This window comes from Sarcophilus harrisii, chromosome 2 (assembly GCF_902635505.1).
Source record: "Sarcophilus harrisii chromosome 2, mSarHar1.11, whole genome shotgun sequence".
Classification (NCBI taxonomy): domain Eukaryota; kingdom Metazoa; phylum Chordata; class Mammalia; order Dasyuromorphia; family Dasyuridae; genus Sarcophilus; species Sarcophilus harrisii.
The window spans coordinates 582,248,755-582,269,341 of NC_045427.1; the positions used below are offsets into that span (position 1 = coordinate 582,248,755).

At 34.0% G+C, this 20,587-nt stretch overlaps 1 protein-coding gene across 1 annotated transcript in view; it reads left to right on the forward strand.

Annotated features, from left to right (window-relative positions):
- GPR26 (G protein-coupled receptor 26) overlaps positions 1-18,360 on the forward strand; it is a 41,969-nt gene extending 23,609 nt beyond the window's left edge. The window contains exons 2-3 of the mRNA XM_003759153.2: positions 782-895; positions 14,258-18,360. Of these exons, the coding sequence (XP_003759201.1) occupies positions 782-895; positions 14,258-14,489 (346 nt within the window). The 3' untranslated portion in view covers positions 14,490-18,360. The remainder of the gene's footprint in view (positions 1-781; positions 896-14,257) is intronic.
- Positions 18,361-20,587: the final 2,227 nt, after the last annotated feature.

Sequence of the window (20,587 nt, forward strand, 5' to 3'; positions counted from 1 at the left end):
CTTGCTCTATTCTCTCTACTGGCAGCAAAAAGACAGGAATAAAATAGGAATTGTATTATTTTACCTTCTAATAAAGGAAACATAAAATGTTATGGGAAATGCAGGATTCTGCCAACAGAAGAAAGGTTTTCTAGAAGCAATAGCATTTGGAAAATGGTAGAGATCAGAGAAGGGTGGCATTTCAGGCATTAGAAGGGGTGTGAGTGAAGACACAGATTTAGATAAATAAAAGACATCCTTGGCCACAATGAATCATGTAAGAGGTTGTGACATGAGTATTAAGATTCTCATTCTGTTCTCACATCATCACAGAATTTCCTGTGTGACCTTGAAAAGACCCTTCTTTTCCAGACATATTATTATATAGATTAACTGAATACATAGATTGGCTTTTAGCAACACAATATGCATCCAACAGAGGTCTCCAAGAGTTTCATATTGAAGAACTGTGTTTACAAGATGTTTACAAAAAGATAAAATGAAGCGGGGCAATGTTAAGGACCTGTGGACTCTAAGACTAACAAGATAGATGGAAAATGGTGGAATGAAGTTAGATAGCCTGCATTCAAATTTGGGCTTTGTCCTTTATCATTTCTGTAACCTTGGACACTTAAACTTGTCCTCATTTTTATACTGAGAAAGTTGGATCAGATGAGCTCTAAGATGCTTTTTGCTTTAAATCTACAATGCCATCTTATTGACTCATCCTTCTCTAAATGAAATTTGGAAATCCTACTATGGGACACAATTCCTATTTCTGTTTGTTTACAATGCCTTGCAGTGTGAGAGAACGCTGTCTGGAGGAACAGAAGAGAAGGAGGCAACGAGCCACCAAGAAAATCAGCACCTTCATTGGGACATTTCTGCTTTGCTTTGCACCATATGTAATTACAAGGTAAGTCAAGTTGCATGGGACTCATGCATTTTACTGATCCTATACCACTAAAGTTGTATACATAATTATTACAAATATTTATACCAATTCTCCCATGTAAAAATACAGAAAGAAAGCATAGAATAGTGGATAAAATCAGGCCAGGCTTGTTTCAATTTCTCCTTCTGTGATTTACTGTTTCTATGTGTCTCTGAGCAAGTCAGCAAACCTCTCAATGACCCAGACAACTGTGTAACACTATAGATTGCAGAGAAATTTCCTGTATGCATTAACAGATGAGTTTCCTCCCCAGATAACCCTCAATATTGATGAAATCTCGAAGAAAGCAAAATAGGTTAAGGAATTTACTTTGAGGAAAGTGATGATGAAGATGATCATGATCATGATCATGATGATGATGTTGATGATGATAATGGTGATGATGATGATGATAAGGTGAGAAGAAGACCGAGAGAAACAATCTTTAGATATAGTGGTTTTATGCCAAAACCCTTTAAGGTCTTGTTTTCTGCCTTTGACTGGAAACTAATCTGTGATGATGTATAATAATTATGCCAATGTGAGCTCAGTCAATTTGCCCTTACCTCTTACTGACCAGGCCTTTCCATCTTGGTCCTTCTGGGGGCATTTTGTCATTTAGTGGAATAACTAAGAATAAGACTTGGGACTCTGGCGTGTTGTTATTGAAGAAAGGAAATCACACTTTGACCCCCATACATAGTATCTGAAGCCATTATCTCAATTTACCCTGCTAATTTGAATAGAATCGATATGGTATAATTAAAAGCCCCCTAGATTTGTACCACAAGGAATTGGATAAAGATTATGATATTGCTCATGACTACTTCAATGATCTTGGGTAAGTGACTTGACTCATCATTTTCAGATTTCAGTTACTTCTTTCTAGTAAATGAGAGGATAGAACCAGAAGAAGATTTTGAATTAGAGGCCATTTAATCCATTTCTGTTATTCATCCATCACCTGTCCTGACTACTCTTTTATATCATAACTTTTCCTATGAAAGTTGGCTTATCTTTTACTCTGAGTACGTAAATATTTATGTACATTGTTTTGAAAAGCTGAAAAATAAAGAAATTGAAGCAAATATTTTGTTTGTGTTGAAAATAATTAAATGGTTTAACTCAAATAACATTGATAGCTGGTTACTATCCTATTTTTGTTGTTCTAAATAGTTTGAATACTCTAATTATTCTTAACAATAGTTAAGTTGTTAATGAGGTGTAATGGGCTATAAAGAGGTTATGGAACAAAGAAGACTTCTCCTATCCCGACCCCTTAAGCAATACGTTTTGGGATTTACCAAATTTATGGAAAATTATTTCAGAATCTCTAAGTTAATTCTTGCTATGTAAGTAAATTAGTTTTTATCCTAAAAATCACAGCTTAATGACTGATATGTATTTAATGAAATTCAGCAAAAAACATCCCAATTCTTTGTTTTTTTAATTCCTCTGAATGCCCATGTTGAAGTTAAAAAAAATAATCACTGAAGAATTCAGAAATAAAGAGATGGGTATTCGAATTTTGCATCTAAAGCTTTCAAAAGTCATATCACTATATGACTGGACAAATCACTTCATTCTCAGCCAGTTTCCTTAACTATGAAATAAGGAGATTGATTGGAGTGTCCTCTAAAGTCTCTTCCTGTTTATTAAATGTGTGTAGCAGCGGGATAGGGAGGGAAATGACATGATCAGACTTGAACTTTAAAAAGATCACTTTGGCAGCTGAATGGAAGCCAGACTGGAATGGGGAGAGACTTGAGGCAAGGAGACCAAACAGTAGGTTATTATAGTAGCCTAGGCATGAGGCAATGAAGGTCTGGACAAGAATAATGGCAAAATCAGAGAAGGGAGAGAATAAGAAGGATAGAAATGTAAAATTGATAGGCCTTGGCCATGGATTAGAAATGGGTAGGATAATGAGGATGAGAGATTGAATATGAAACATATTGAAACATTTCAAGTCTGGATGAATGGGAGGATGGGAAGGGAATAATTATACATTAAGTGCCTACTGTGTGCCAATGTATTGAACTCTTTATAAATGGATGGATATCATACCTCTACAATAATAGGAATAATAGGAAATGGGGAGTTAAGTTTTGGACATGTCAAGTTTAAGACTCTAGGATATCACCAACCTCAAAGACAAAAGGTTCAAGACTTTTAACTCCTATTAATAATAAATAACAAGTTTTCTGTGCCCTGAGAACCAGCTTCATGCATGTACCATATTACCAAAAATAGGCTTCTTTTCCCTTCTAATAGGTGGTTTTAAGTTCTTAACTAATTCCTTTTTCAAACCTCTGATTAAACATTGCAAGTTTAATGCAAGTATTTAAAAAGAATTTGTTATGGTGTGTTATCTCTCTTACTATATATATATGCAAATAACTAAGGTTCTCTGAAAAATCATCTGAATAGAGCTTTGCAGCATTATTATTGTGTCTTTTCAAAGTAATGGAATTATGGAGATGGTAGAAGAATTTAAAAAATAGGTGGCCCTGAAATATTAATATTCTATTAATAGAATATCTCCTTTTCCATTGTTTCAAAAAGTTGAAAATGTCAGCCCATACCTTTCCTTTCTTCACAAATACAAAATACATGCTTTAAATATTTTTGAAAAGTGCCAACAATCCCCATCTCACTTTGTCCTTTGCTATATGTGATGCAATAGAGCAAATCATGGAGGAAGGTGTGACTACAGAAAACTTCAGTTGTTTTAGAATTTTAAAAATTATCTTTAACTTTACATTAGTTTCATTCCCTTTCCCAGATAATCATTGCTTATAACAAAGAATTTCTAAAGAGCAGAAAAAAAGCAATTTACCAAAAACTGACCACTGTATCACTTGAGTTTGACAGTCTATAAAACGTTCTCTAGCTATAATCTTCCACTGATGAAAAGAAGGGAGAGAGGTGAGTTTCAGGGACAAAGTTGGTGATTATATTTACATGACATTTAATTTTTATCCTTTTCCTTATTAGTACTTTCACTTATACTGTTATCATAATTTTATTGATTCTGTTCACTTCATTTTGCATCAGTTCTTCTGTCTTCTCATGTTCCTGAATTCTTTATGGGAAATTTTTTTTTTTAAATTTACACTTTCAGTTGAATACTGAAGCAAACCTCATCAAAATATTCAAATAGCATTTCAACATTGACATTGAATAAATTTTTGAACAACTTTGAATTTAAGTTCTCTTTGGCACAGAGCTTTTATCTTTTAGTGGTATTACTCTCTTTCTAATCACTCAGAACAGAAACCTATGTTATCTCCAGTACCTCCCCTTTCTCAATGTTGTTTTCCCTATCTAATCATACTATAGAGCAGTGGTCCTCAAAGTGTAGTCCAAAGAATTGTTGGAGTCTCTGAAACCCTTTCAGAGGGTCTACAAATTCAAAATTATTTTTTATTTCTAATATAGCAAATAGCTATAAATATAACCCATGTGAACAAAAACTCTTTGAACAGATCCTCGATAGTTTTTTTAACAACCTGAAGATATTGAGAACAAAAGTTTGAAATTTGTGTTCTCTATATCTATAGAGTGCTATAGAGTATAGATCACTTGCCAAGTTTAACTCAGTTAATGTTCAGTAGAACTAACATTTGAACCCAGTCTTTTGATTAGATTCAAATGCTTTTTATGGAATACCATTGCTGCTGACCCATCTTAAAAGTTATGGGTAAAAACTAATTTATTAGAGCTTTTGAGTTTTTCACCTTTTTCATAAGGAACTCTTTTCTTCCAAATACGGTGGACCAGATCAATTTAAATACCAATTATTCCTGACACCTGGACTATCTATGAATTTGCAGTGTGAAGCAATTCTAGAAATATTTCTGACATGAATAATTCTCTTTCATTGTCAGTTCCTAATTGCAGAGAAATTGATGGGCACTTAATATGATATCATCTTCTAAAAGAGAAAGTGATTCAGATAATGTTATTTAGCATGGATGGGGAAATTAGATGACGTAGGAGGTTCTTTCAACAAAACAAGTTAGAGGGAATGAGGTTCCAAGTTAGAATGGTGGCACTGAAAATAGAAGGGAAGTCACATGTCTGAGAAACAATATCAAGAGAGAATTGAGAGGATTCAGTTACATAAGATGGAAAGAGTTGAGAAAGGGGAAATTAATACTCACTCAAGTTTCCAGTCTAGGAGATGGGCTAAATTATAAAGGTTTTAAAATAAAGATCAGGTTTTAAGAATGAGATTAATTAATTAATGTTTGTTTAAATTAATTATATTAATATATAATTAGTATATTATATTATATATAATGAGGAACAGGTTTTAAGAATTTTAATTAATTTGTATATATAAAAATTAATATAATTAATATATTATATATTATGTTAATACTTTACAATATAGAATAATAAAAAAATTAAATGATGAATTTAAATTATTGGTAGGACATGCAGATGGAACTGCTTATCAGTTAAATGGAAAAGCAGATCAGAAGAGATCAGAACTACAGGTGAAGATTTCGGAATTGTTCCCATAGAAGTGATGTGTGAAGTGAATAATGCATAGTAGATAACTTATAGTAGATAGGGTGACCAAGAAAGAGAGAGAAAAAAGAAGAAAAATAAGGACAAAATTTTGGGGGGATACTTACCTTTAGGGATAGGAAATAATCAGAAAATACAGCTGGAGAGGCAGAAGTGTGTTGTGTCATAAAAGCTAAGGGAATAAGACCAATGATCAGTCATGTCACATGCGACAGAGTATTCTAACAGGATAAGAAATATGAAAAGACAACTAGGAGTAATTATTTAACTATTATTTTGACAGTAGTGTGGAAGATAGTTTATAGAGGGAAGAAATTGAAAACCAAGAGACCAATGAGAAGGCTATTTCACATTGCGCCTGGGAAAACAAATCTCCATTGAATGTGGTCCTTAGAGTCCTACAGGATACAAAAGAATCCTTGTCCTTCTATCCCCTGCCTGATACAAAAGTGTATATTTAGGTGACTAAGAAAAGACCTCTGTCATCTAAACCTGAAATTGCAGCCTCTGTTTTGTACATTTTTGATGATTATTACACAATACATTTTGTTTCTCTCTTTTTAAAAATGGCTAAGTATTCAGTGATGGAAATGACAAAAATGTGAATTAATAAGGGTGATGGCAGTTTAATTGAATCATTGAAAAATCATCCTAAAATATGAAGATTAGCTGACAAGGAGATTAAGTGTATAGAGAGTAGTTCTGATAGAAAGGTAGAGATAGAAGCCAGGTTCCAGGGAATTGAGGGGTATGTGAGAAAGTGAAGATAATGATTTTATAAACATTTGAGAAATTTAACAAGCAGATTAAAAAACAGGAGAGATAGTAGGATAATAGATTGTTGGGGAAGCAAGCTGAGTCAAGATTGTCCCCCTTCTCTCTTCCCTGACCCCAGGATTGGAGAAATCTGAAAATACTGGAAGATATGTGAGAAGGTCACTAGGAAAGAGGAATATTGAGGACTGAAACAAGAAAGAAGGGATAATCAATAGAATCCTAAGGAAGTGACAGGCACTGGGATAGGCAAGGTGATATAATGCAGTATTATTTGTATTCTTTACTAATGTTTGAATGGGTAAATCACAAGGATAAAATTTTCCCCAGTTTTAGTTAGTGATGAATTAGTGTCTTCAAATGTTCTTGGAATAGTAATAAAGCCATGTTTTCTGCTATTGTTTTTTGTTTTGTTTTGTTTTTTGCTGGGGCAATTGGGATTAAATGACTTGCCCAGGGTCACACAGCTAGGAAGCGTTAAGTGTCTGAGACCAGATTTGAACTCAGGTCCTCCTGATTTCAGGGCTGTGCTCTATCAACTGCATCACCTAGCTGCCTCCTACTATTGTTTTTGAATGATATTATTGTCTTGTTGCTGCCTTATCAGTCACTATAGGTGAATGCTCTAACAGCTCAGTAGATGCTTAATATGTATTTATTAATTGATTGGCATTTCAACTCAAAACAGACAGCTGCACACCATTACTTTGTAAGGTCTTTCACACTATTCTATGCAGATGATAGAAACCAAATCTGCTTCTCTTTATATCTTATGAAAGATGTTCACTTATTAACTGTAGAATCATGATTTTTCCATCTCATTCAACTGTCTGCATCAGGATGGATCTCCAAAATGAAAAACATCAGCCAGATTATCTTTTTATTTTCCAAAAGTTTCTGTCATCACATGTTACAGTACTGTTTCTCTCTAAGTGACAGGAGTCTGCCCCAGTTCAGTCTTCTATGAGTACATTTTGTCATTTGGGACCTTTTAATTAGCTATTGTCCTTCTGTGAACAAAGGAAAGGAAAGGGACATGCTACCAGTCATTTTAGTGTCAATTGGCAGACATCAGTCAATGCTCAGCACAATCTTGGTAATGGCTATGCCCGTGAAATCTGTCCATAAATGGCATGTGCCCACGCTGTTGCCTATAACTGGACCTCCTTTCCCCAGGCAACTCTAAAAAGTGCTTGCTCATATAATTGCTTCTCCAAATCATTGTAACTGTATGGATTCTTAGGGTCTGGGGCTGAGGATGACTGGAAAGGGTAACGAATTTGGCAGCACATAGATTGGTAACCTTGCTGCTTCTTGCATGGTGATTCAATGCTTTGTGCAGGTTCATGGAATCATACATTTAAGGATGGAGGGAATCTTAGTAGCAAAATTCAATTCTAATCCTTTTCATCCCCACATTTTACAGACTGAGGAAATTGAAACTCAGATAAAGCAAATAATTCAGCCAGTATCACATAGTATCTGAATGTGGATTCAAGTCCAGGTCTTCATGTCTTAAAGTTTACAATTAATTAAAGCAGCCAAACAAGCTTATGGTTTGGTTTTTATCCTTGATGCTTTTCTCAGCTACCCACTCCCAATCCATGTCCAATCTATTGCCAAAGTCTGTCAATTTCACCTTTGCAACATGTCTCAAATATTCTCTCTTCTCTCTTCTGACACATGATTCTGGTGCAGACTTTCTCCTCAATTCATTCCTGCACAATTTCAATAGTCTGCTATAGGTGAGTCTGTCTTCTTTGAATCTCTCCACTCCAACTGATCCTCCATTTAAGCCTTCAAAGTGATTCTCTTTCTCTCTCTCTCTCTCTCTCTCTCTCTCTCTCTCTCTCTCTCTCTCTCTCTCTCTTTCTTTCTTTCTCTCTCTCTCTCTCTTTCTCTCTTTTCTCTCTTTTTCTCTTTCTTTCTTTCTTTGTTTTTCTCATTTAAATATTTTATTTTCCCCAGTTACATGTAAAAGCAATTTTAACTCATTTTTAAAACTCTGAATTCCAGATTCTTTCCCTTCTCCTTTCCTATCCCCTTCATTAAGAACTCAAGCAATTAAAGAACTCATTATATATGTGTAGTCACATAAAACATTTCCATAATAGTTTTATTGTGAAAGAAAACATAGACAAAGGAAAGAAACCCTCAAGAAAAAATGAAGTAAAAGGGAAAAAAAAGTATGCTTCAATCTGCATTCAAACACTATCAGTTCTTTCTTTGGATAAGGATAGCATTTTTCAACCTAAGTCCTTCAGAGTTGTCTTAGATAAGTATATTGCTGAGAATAGTAATGTCATTCAAAACTGTTCATCTTAGAATATTATTACTGTGTAACTGTGTACATTTCCCATTGCATCAGTTCATGGAATTCTTTCCAGGTTTTTCTGAGAGCATACTGCTTATCATTTCTTATTGTACAATAATATTTCTTTATAATTACATACCAAAATTTATTCATTACCCAATTGATGAACATCCTTTCAGTTTTCAATACTTTGCTCCCCAAAAGAGCTGCTATAAATATTGTACTTATAGGTTCTTTTCTTTTTCATTTTTTATATCTTTTTCTATACAGATCCACTAGTAGCATTGGTAGGTGAAAGGATATGGATAGTTTTATAACTTTACAGAATGGTTGAATCAGTTCACACTCCACCAACAACAGTGCATTAATGTCTCAAATTTCCTGTTTCTGTCATTTTTTTCTCTCCATCCTATTAGCCAGTCTAACAGGTACATGGTAGTTCTTCAGAATGGTTTTAATTTGCCTTTCTCCAAATAGTAGTGGCTTTGATCGTTTTTCATATGGTAATAGATATAATTACTTCATCTCAAAATTATTATCTTTCGATATATATCATTTGCAATATGGTTCTTATTTTTATAAATTTTATTTAGTTTGATATAGAGAACTAATATATTAAAGTTTTCTATATCAAAGTTCCTTTATTAAATAAACTTGTTTTAATTTTTTTGCAATTATTTTTCTAGTTATTTCTCTCATTTATTCTATTCTCTCTTTTCACCCTTTCCCTCCTCAAAAGCGTTTTGCTTCTGATTAATTCCTCCCTCAATCTGTCCTCTCTTCTATCATTTCCCTCCCCCTTATACCCTTCCCCTTTAACTATGCTAAGACTGATTTCAATATTCAATTAAGTGTGTAAATTATTCCCTCTTTGAACCAGTTCTTATGAGAGTAAGGTTTACTCACTCCCCCTTACCTCCCCTCTTCCCTTTCATTTTTTTTAAAAAAAGCTTTTTCTTGCTTTCTTTAAGTGTGATAACTTACTCCATTCTATCTTTCCTTTTGTCATTCCTCTCTTGCCATTTAATTTTCCTTTTTTATATATCATCTCTCCATATACAAATAATATTTGTGTCTTGTCTATATATACTTGTTCTAACTGCTCTAATGATGAAAAAGTTCTTAGTACCATCTTCCCAAGTAAGAATATAAACAGTTTAACCTTATTAAGTCTCTTGTGATTACCCTTCCTGTTTACCTTGTTAATGCTTCCCTAGAATCTTGAATTTGAAAATCAAATTTTCTATTCAGCTCTGTTTTTTTTTTCATTAAGCATATTTGGAAAACCTTTATTTCATTGAATATCCTTTTTTCCCTTGAAAGAATAGTTTTGCCGGTTCAGTGATTCTCTTTTGTAATCCTTGTTTCTTTGCCTTTCAGAATATCATATTGCAAGACTTCTGATTCTTTAATACAGAAGCTGCTAAATCTTATGTTATCCTTACTATAGCTCCAAGATACTGGGATTTTTTTTTCTTTTCAGCTGCTTGCAGTATTTTCTTTTGATCTAAAAGTGATCTGAGAGAGAATTTGGCTCTAATATTCCTGAGAGTTTTCATTTTTCGACCACTTGCAGGAGGTGATTGGTTAATTCTTTAACATTTCTATTTTAACCTCTGATTCCAGCTAAAATGCCTTCTCTAGGAAGTTTTTCCTCACCTTTCTTAATTTCAGTGTCTTTATTTTCTTATTTCCTATTCATCTTCTATCTATTTTGTTTGAACATATGTTTGTGTATTGTCTTTTTCATTAGATTATGAGCTACTTGACGTCAGGACTTGTATTTTACCACTTTTCTGCATTCCTGATGCTTAGCACAGTGTCTGGTATGCAAAAGACATCTAATTTATTCTTATTGACTGATGAATAAAATAAGATATTCCCAGGGCTGAATTATGACAGAATTTGCATTTTTGTCATAGGAGGTCATTTTCTTTTTGATTTCTCTCTGTTTGAACAAATCATGATTATTGCACTGTTTTTAAAAAGTATTAATCATTTGGAATCACCACTCTGTTATTCAGACAGGACTTATTTGTTCCTTGTGCCACATTAGAGTCCAAGAAGAATGCAAAAGACACAAAAGGAATACGACCTATATTAAAGGACCTTATTGTAGGAAATAGATCTGATACTAGAACCAAATTATGAACAATAGAGCAATAAGTTGCTTTAGAAGGTAATGCATTCCCCTAGCTGATAGTTTTCAAGTAAAGATAACCACTTGTTGAATATGTTATAGAGAAAATTCTTTCTAATGTATGGATTAAACAAGGTACAATAGTCAGGAGGTTCTTTGCAGCTCTTGAAATTCTGATTCAGTGATTCTTGTTAAGTGATATATGTCATATACATACATATATATATATATATATATATATGTATGTATCCCATTTCCTTCTAGCCCCACAGCTAATTTGGTTATTTCTCCCAATATTTCCAATCACAAGAGATAAATGATATACTTTTAGCTAAATAAAATTGTGATAGTTACACTCTGAATATGTTTTGAAAGTGATGACATATTAGATAAGAAAGGAAACATAGTAATTGAAAAAGGAAGAAATGCTATTGCCTGAAAGATGAGAAGTTCACTGTGACACATTATCTGTGTTTTTGTCATAATCAGTGCTTCTATCTTAAGAGATTTATATGTTTATAGCAATTTTGCACTTTATACACTTACAGCAATTTGGGTATTATCTATCCTCATGATCCTCTGTGCTTTGTGATAATTCCTCTGCTGAAGTTAAAAAATTTGATCATCCAATCAATGCTGCATAATGGGTAGAGTGATGGGCCTTTGGAACTGGGTTTAAATTCTGACTCTGGCACTTGCTATAGCTGGATGATCCTAATTAAGGCACTTAAATGTTCTGTTTTCTCATTTATAAAAATGGAGACAATAAGACCTGTATTACCTTCAACATAATATTGTTGTCCAGCTAGAATGAGATCATATTTGAAAGCTTTTTGCAAGTTATCGGTATCACTGTATAAATGTCAAGATGGTATTATTTAGCAATCTTTTAATACTAGACATCATGGAAATGCATGTAGGCATTGCATAGCAATAGTTTTCTGAATTTCAGTAATGGTTTATTCTTTTGTATGGATTATTTTTAGATGAATTTGAGTTCTAAATTCAGTCTTAGTTCTAAATTCATTCCTCTCCCAGGAAAAAATGTATAAAAGTTCAATAAATGTATTCATCACTGTCTTGATTTCTAAATAAATCTTCTGTAGTAGGAAACCTGAATTTTTGGGTGCCAGTGAGGGATGTCACAGGGAAAGCTGAACACTGACATCCAAAGAATTTCCCCTCTTATCTGTTTCATAGAGCTATGCCATAGAGCTTAGTCTTGGGATGAATGATACCTTGCTATAGTTCTAAGGGCAGCAAGTAAGAATAAGTGAAGATCAGTTGGAGAGGTTTGGGAATTTCAAATCTTTTCATCTTTTCATCGTGGATGGGTAAAACTGCTCACAAAGTTAGCCTAAAGAAAGAAGTTTATAAAAATCCACTTGAGAGAAACTAACTTACAAAACAACAAAATCAATTAAAATGAATGACTCTACACTTTTGATTTCCCACTTTTATTTCCCATAGACACAATTAACCAAAATTAGTTATCTGAGTATGGTCCCATTGCTGCTCTCATAATTCTAGTAGTATGTGGTCTTCATATCATCAGGGCAAGCCATGCCATCTGTGTCTAAATACAACTCATAGGAGGGACACCACTTGGGAGAAGAAAATGAATGTCTTATTTTGGGGATACCCATTGCCCTCTCCCACAAGGGGACCATTAAAACACTGGAAGATGGTCTTTACTAAATGGGTTCTCATAGTGCTTATGAAACATTTAGTACAATAAAATGGAGGTGATAAATGTGTAATAGTAGCCTAGGTAAGAGAATGTGTCCTAGAAAATATATGAAGTGTATTGTATAGTAGAACTTACACCTAGTTCTCTTTAAAAACCCCAGTAAGTGAAAGTCCCAAATAATCGTCTTTCTCTCTTGTCTTCCTCACTCTCCAATAGTTTCACTTGTTTGAGCTTAAACAGCATTGGCACCTGGGTATCTATTGACTCCTTTTTAGGGCACATTTTATGCTCTTCAAGGAATTCTGATATGCATTTTCTCATTTGAGCTTCACAACAATACCATTAACTATATATAACAAATAGGGGGACAGAGAGAGGGCCTTTAAGTGTATGTGTGCTTTCTTAGAATCACAGACAATAGAACTAGAAGAAATCTTCAAGGACATGTAGTCAATAAATCAACCAATAACATTTATTAAGCATTCATTGTGTATTGGGCATTGTGTTAAAAATGGTGGCTACTAATTCTTCCACTCAAGGAGCTTACAATCTAATGTGGGGATAACATGCAAACAGATATTTACAAAGCAAGTTATAAACAGAATAAATAGGAAGCAATTCATAGAAGAAAGACTTCAGAATTGAGATTAAAGGCTTTCAGGAAATGAAGGATTTCAGTTGGGGATTAAGGGAAGTTTGGGAGGTCAGTAAGCACGTAGGAGGAGAGGGGGCATTCTAGACATGGGGGAAGCCAGAGAAAAGGTCCGGGATTGAGAGGCAAAGTATCTTTATCTGTAGCCAGGAGGCCAGTCTCACTGGATCAAAGAATACCTGTGGGGGAATAAGGTGTAAGAAGACTGGAAAGATAGGAGATCACTAGGTTAGGAAGGGCTTTGAATGCTATCCCCATTGTATTTGATCTCAGAGGTGGCAGGAGCTTTGGAATTATTGTGTGGAGAAGGTGAAGGAAGGAAGGGAGGGAGGGAAAAAGGAAAGAAAGAAAGAAAGGAGGGACAAAGGAAGGAAAAAAGGAAGAGAGGGAAGGAGGGAGGGAAGAAGGAAGAAAGGAAAGCCAGAGCATCAGAGAGGATTAGTAACTTGCCCAAATCTGTATTACTTGTTCATGGTAAAATCAGGACCAGAGTCTAGATTAAGTGCTCTAACATCCAACTTTTTTTTAAACAGATTTTTTTAAACTGCAGTTGAGAGCAATCACACTGTTCCTGTTGCTCTAACGGCTGACCGGCCAGTTATGGGAAGAGAAGCTAGAATCTGTACCTATAGATTCACAGTGAGGACACTCTCTTCCATGTTGTTCCCTTAGGGAAAATTCTCTCTCCAATGTTCAAAGCCACATTCAAAGCAAAGAACTAGAAATAAATTTGGTTCCCATAACTGAGAGGAAAACAAATTGCTGTTTGAATGTGATAAAACTTTAAAAATTGTACAATAACAAAAGACAGATGGGAGAGATTAAAAGAAGCATATTAAGATCTATAAGCACTGATATGCATTCAGAATGATGCTGTATACATTAACTGTAGTCACACAAATTAAAAATATTTCTAAAAGGAAGTCTAGTTCTAAGTGATTCACAAATTAATAATGATCTTAAAAATAGAACATATTCACCTCCCTTTCCATGACAGTTAACTAGTTGGGCAGAATACTGGTTACTGTACACAGTATGAGACTAGGTCACTCATTCTAGGTGTTGGATGGCTTATCTTGATTGCCTTTCTTTGTTACAAGGGAAGATTCAATCTTGAGGGTTCAAGGAAAGGGAAAGGAAAGGAGGAAGTTGGAGAAATAACTGTGATGTAAAAGCAAAGCAAAACATAAATAATAATTATTTTTAAAATAACGATTCCCTTCGTTTTTTTTCAGGCTGGTAGAATTATCCTACATTGGCCCCATCAGTTATCACTGGGGAGTCTTCTCCAAGTGTTTGGCTTACAGCAAAGCAGCATCAGACCCCTTCGTGTACTCTTTATTAAGGCACCAGTACAAGAAGAGCTGGAAGGACATACTGAACAGGATACTCAAAAGAGGTTCCATCAATTCGTCAGGCCTCACAGGTGACTCACATAGTCAAAACATTTTGCAAATCACAGAATGAAGGAAGATGCTCCAGTCATCGGAGTAGAAAGTAGAAGCATGGATGGGGGCCAGAAAGGAAGACCTCCTAGATACTGAACAAAAACCCATCATCAGCTCACCACCATGCAAAGTACCATATTCATCAACCTGTGGCTTGTCTGCTTTCCCAAGTAGACTGTTGTCTCAGTGCTGCTTGTGAAAGCCATGACAAAAAGTGACACTGGAAAGGCTTTCTGTTCTTCCTGAGGGCTTGATTGAGCTTCCAGACCCCCCCCCCCCGAAGGCAGCAGAGCAGTTGGATCAAAGTGTAAAGCCCTCCCAGATGGCCCCAGAGTACAGGCGCTGAAAGAAGGTGGTCATTTATCTTATGACTGGACTTTATCTCCTTAGTTCATTCACTAGCCAGTGGGGATTGTGCTCAGTGTTGTGCTCTTAACAAATAAGAATCATAACTCTTTCTCAACAGGACAGATCAGACATGCAGAAAGAAAGATTATTGGAATAAGAGCATCATGGAATCAGGTCTACAGTCATCCCTATTTATTTGTATCTTTTAGGATCAACATTAATAATGCTTGATACACTTAGGTTCCATCTTCACTTGTGCAAACTAGTTTGGGAAAAAATTTTGAATTGTATCATATAATTAGTTGTGTTTTCTAAATAAGCAGCTGTCAAACTAAATTTGATTTCATCCCCAGCCTCCTCATTCCCTATGTGTACACAACTATTCAGATCTGATTTGTTTAAATAGACAGTACTTTAGGGTAGCAATAACTCAAGTTGATAGTTGACCCCTTAATTTAGTTCCATTTGAATGGATTGATTCTAAATCTGTTTTCTTACTTCCTTGCATTAGCCAATTTTACTCTAATTTGAGTTGAATCAAATTGAGGAACCATTATTTATACTTCCTTCGTTTACAATGGTCCTGAATTTTCAAGAAATATTTCAACTTCATTCTTCTCAGTGACACATCTCATTTGATACTTTAAAAGAAACAGAACTGTTTTTGCTTTTTTCATCTTAACTCTAAACCATTGTTTCCAACTTTGAAAACAAGGATTATAAGATATATTGAGCTGTTCGCCAGTTATTTTTTGCTAAAGGCTATCCAGCATTAAACAGAAGCCAAGAATAAGGCAATGACTGATACTGTCTGTCCAGGGAAGTGAACTTTCTATTCCCAGTTTTTTAGTGTCTAGTAGTCTTGTCTTCACAACAAAAGTAGCGATCAGTGAGTTGGTGAATTTGATTAGAATAGGCCAAATTCATCACAAATATTTTTCAGTCACATTTAAGAAAGATGTCTGAAATAGTTGTTATCTAAGATCTTTTGTATTTGGGTTTTGAGGATAGAATCATAATATTAGACCCTAAGTAGCAATGAACTCACTTATATTTCATGTGCCATGGAATAGGATATGAAACTTGTAATGTCACCTCTATTGAGAAGAACTGACATCCATAATTTAATGGCTTTCTTTTGCTTTGAATTGGGCATGTGTTTGTGTGATATAACTAAAAACAGAAGAAAAAAAATATTGACCTAAATGCCTGATAAATTAAAATTTAAAAAAATTAAACCTTTTCATGTTAACATGGTACTTAATGGTTTCCAAAGTGTTTCCCTCATAATAATTTTGTTCAGTATTTATATTCCCACTTAAAAAATGACAGAGTCTCTCAGAGGTTACATGACTTGTGCATGATCACATAGATTTATTAAAGTAAATGTCAGAACTGGAATGATTAAAATCCAGGTCTTTTGATTCCAAATCTAAGACTCTTTCTACTACATTGTGGTGGATTGGGTGCTCATGTAAACATAGTCTTTAAAGCCTAAAGAAGGATAATGGTGATTATGATTAAATAGAGAGAGATGAGCATATATATATATATAGATAGATAGATAGATAGATATGTACATATACATATATGCATACATATATATGCACTCATGTTTATTACTTGTATTTTTGTACATGAATGTATACAAACATATGTATATAATATGTATGCATATACATATATGAGACAGAGGGAGAAAGACTAAGACACAGAGAAACAGATTGTATGATAGAGAGCAGGGGCTTGGATTGAGGAAGGTTAAAATGTCTTCTCTGACCCACATTGGTTTTGTAATCCTTCTTAAACCGGTTACATTCTCAATGTTCCTGGAAACTCTGTTAAGTAGAGTGCTGATCTCCATTGGTAGAGGGTGTTTCCCCATTGGGGGGTCCTATTACAAATTAATCAGAAGTCTTGTCCAAAGTACATATATACTCAGTTGAAATAATCCCAATTAGATTATCTACCTCATTTTAGCAAATCAATTGATTAAATTTAACACTGTCTCCCAGGTAGGACAAGAAGAAATGATATATTCAATATTATCATCCAAAGTTTGCTGGCTGAATTGTACTATAATATGAAATGTTCAGTCCTTAGTGGTTAGACACTGAGAGGTGATAAATTGAGATGAAAAGATTTAAAATAAGAAAAGGATAAACAATCACATTTGGAAATCTTTATCTCATCCACTGTAGTTAATTTCATTTGTTCAGACTATTCAAGCCCATGTTATGCTGCAAATTTAATATTTTATAGGATTTTCCTTGATAGCAATGAGGTCTGAGTACACTAAAACTCAACTCATTACCTCCCACATTGGATAAGTTAATGTTGCATTTTACTCTTATTTTTTAAAATGCCTAGCTGACTTCTCAAAGGCTTCTTACTGAGAATTTTGTCTGTCTTTTACAATCTGAAATGGAGTGGAACAAAAAAAGATCATTTGAGTCATCTCATACCAATAGTTTATTCTCTCCAGTTTCATTTGAACTGAGCATCACTATAAGCAATAAAGTTCTCTCCCCTTTTTCCATAACAATTTGTTTTTCTCTAATTGTACCTTTCCTTCAGAAGGAAGATGGGAAGTATTTTGCTAATTCAATTTCCTCTGTCAACTCATTTTTAAAAATTCTGCATAGATTTTTGCATGTTTCTTGGAAATATGTTAGAGAAGTAAATGAATTGAAACCTTTCCTCCCTTTTATTGTAAGCAACTTATGTATGAGATAAAAATCAATACTTGTGATTGTGATTGTGACATTTTTATTATATATTACTAGATATCCCTTGGATAAATTCCAATGGGTACAGTAGGGAAAGAATGTTTTTCAATATACTGTTAAGCCCTACCCCTAACTTTTAAGAGGTGCCAAATATTATCTCCAAAAATAGAGGCAGCATGCCTTAGGTAGCATTTTAAGAAAATAGATATTAGAAGAGTTTCATTTCTCCCTAGAGTTCTTGAATGCTCATAATCCAGCCTTGTCTAAGAATCTATTATAGTAATTGTCTTTTGGTGGGTTGAAATGGAACACTCCATTAAAATACTAAAAATGCACTTTTAGAGAGACCATTCAGCTTAATAGTAGAATGTGTTCATCCTAAAAGATCAAAAATGATTTGCCAAGAAATGAAGTCCTTTATCTTGAATTTCCCAAGTCATGCTAGTTAAGGTTTGATAGGTAAGTTGGATATAAGTTATACAGAATGCAATTACAATATATAACTAAATGAAATAAGACTTTCAATAAACCATATTTAGTCTATCTGTATCTGTCCTAGAACTAAAATCTGTCTGGAAGTTTTAGCCTTAAACACAGGATTGAAAATTGACACAATCAAGAATTTGCTGGACTATATTACTGAGTCCTGACCATTAAATTATTTATCTCAGCTTTTAGATACCTTTGTTTAGCTACTTAGCCCCAGAAGAGTATGGCCCAGGGATCAGAATAAAAATATAGTTTATGAGATATGATTTCTGTGATCAAACCTGGCCTCAGACAATACTTCCTAGCTGTACGACCCTGGGCAAGTCACTTAATCCCAATTGCCTCAGGGAAAAAAAAAAAAAAAAAACAAAAACAACTTCTCTAGAGTGAATTCATCATATGTTCCAGAGAAGTGCCATTACCTAGTTCCCACGAGTACCAATTTTTGGTTCTTTAGGACACCTATTTTAATGTGAGAGCAATTGTTTTAGATTGTTGAAATGTACTCAAAAACAGAAAGAATAAATGAAGTATGTAATCTCTAAGGGTCAAGATTTGAGAAACAAAAATGATACCCTATGTAACTGTTAGGAAAATGAAATGTCAAATTTCCCAAGATTAGAATATTAGAAAAATCCAAGTTTTTCTCTTCTTCTCTCTCTCTCCACATATGTTACATGCATATTGGAAGGGAAGAGGCATGGATGGACCACAACCACAGAAAGAGGAAAAATTGAGAAGCTTTTGGTCAGTAGTACATAGACTGTCAACATATTTGCTTGTAAAAACTGACAGCTATATTTTTTTTCTGCAAGGGAAAATGAACCTTATCTTCATTGCACATTGAATTTACATAGAGGGTTATAGTAAAGACACCTAAGTATCCTTCCTAGAACAAATGAAAATGAAAATGTTTTCCTTTATTTTCTTTTCAAAAACTGGTGTCAGCCATCCCACTTAAGTAAAAATGTAAGCCCTTTCCATTTTTTAATCATTAGCTAATTAATCATGCTCTCATTATAGTTTCATGTAAATATGTATTTAAGATTTGAAGCTTAAGTATTATGGGTCTGACCTTATTGATGTTAGTTGTATCACATATCCCTATTTAGAGGCCCTTTTATAATAATGTTTATATTGATTCACTAGAGTGTATTTGCACCTTCAAAATATATGTAGAAGTGCTGATCCATGGCCTTTCTGTGTACTACTCTATTGTGCATGCTCAGTAATTGTGTGTGGTCAATAAATTATTTCTGTTTCCTGGTTGAAGATAAATTGATTGTACATGGTTTCAAAGTCCAGTCCATAAGATTTTGACTAAGAATATACACAATTATATAAACATACAACCCTTTTCAAATTGAGAGAGTCTTTCATAGAGCCACCACATGAACAAATTTGGGGGTAGAACTGGAAGTCATGATGGTAATTAACATAACCTTAGGTGATTGATCTAGATTGGTCATCATTTTCATGGGTAGATTAGAGAGGCTATTTGGTGATCTACTAATTAACTTGTGCCAACCAACTTAAAGTGGTATAGAGTGTGATACTAAATGGACCCCATTTCAGAGTGCTTCACATCCTGATTATTTAGCATTGGACCTATTTTTAAATTATTAAATGCAATTTAACCCCCATATTTAAAATCTGAAATTTTTTTCCCACATAGGTCTCTCCAAACCTTGAAAATCCTGTTTGGCAACCACTGTGTAAAGACAACCTTATAGATAGTGTAATAACCTTACTGGAGTCTAGTGTCTTGCCAAAACATTTCCCAGAGGAGAGTTTATAAATTTCAGTATCACAGATTGCCTTGGAAGATTGGAAATAAAAATTTATGAGGTGCCTTGCTTTATTTATTTCTAAATGGGACTTTTCATCCTTCCAAATATCAGAATAAGATATTGTTTTTATTTTGTTAGGGACTTTGAAGAGAAGAAATTCAAACTCCTATTTTTTCCTAGTAGGCTCTTCTTTATTTTGACACAATTACTGCTACAATAATTACAGTTCTTATTTTTTTTAATAGAGAAATGGTAAATGTTTTAATTGCTAAATGTCTCACTCAATCCTTAAAGGTAAAGTTTGGAAGGTTATTTTTCCCCATATAAGTAAAGATTTTTATCACTAGGGACCTCTATTTCTTCCAATAACATATGAAATATCTCATTGGTTGAATATCAGCCTTAGCCTTCTTATGCTTGCAAGCAATGGGCCAAAATAGCACACCCAACTTCTTCCCATTCTTTGCACCTTAGCAGAGTTTGGGAAATTTCATTTTTTTTTAAATAATGGAACATTGTTTGCATTGTGCCTGGAGAAATGGCTATAGTGAATATATTATTACAAAGGAGCACTCTTAAAAGATGGTAGAGGTAGATTTGTTAATCTATTGTTGCACATGTAAATCTACCCTACATATAAAGATTTTTTTTCATAGATGATTTGGTGATTTAAACTATGAAATAAAATTATTCACTCACAGGGGCAAAATCATCTGGAATTCCTTGATTTTTCCATTATATGGAAAACCTGATATTGTCTG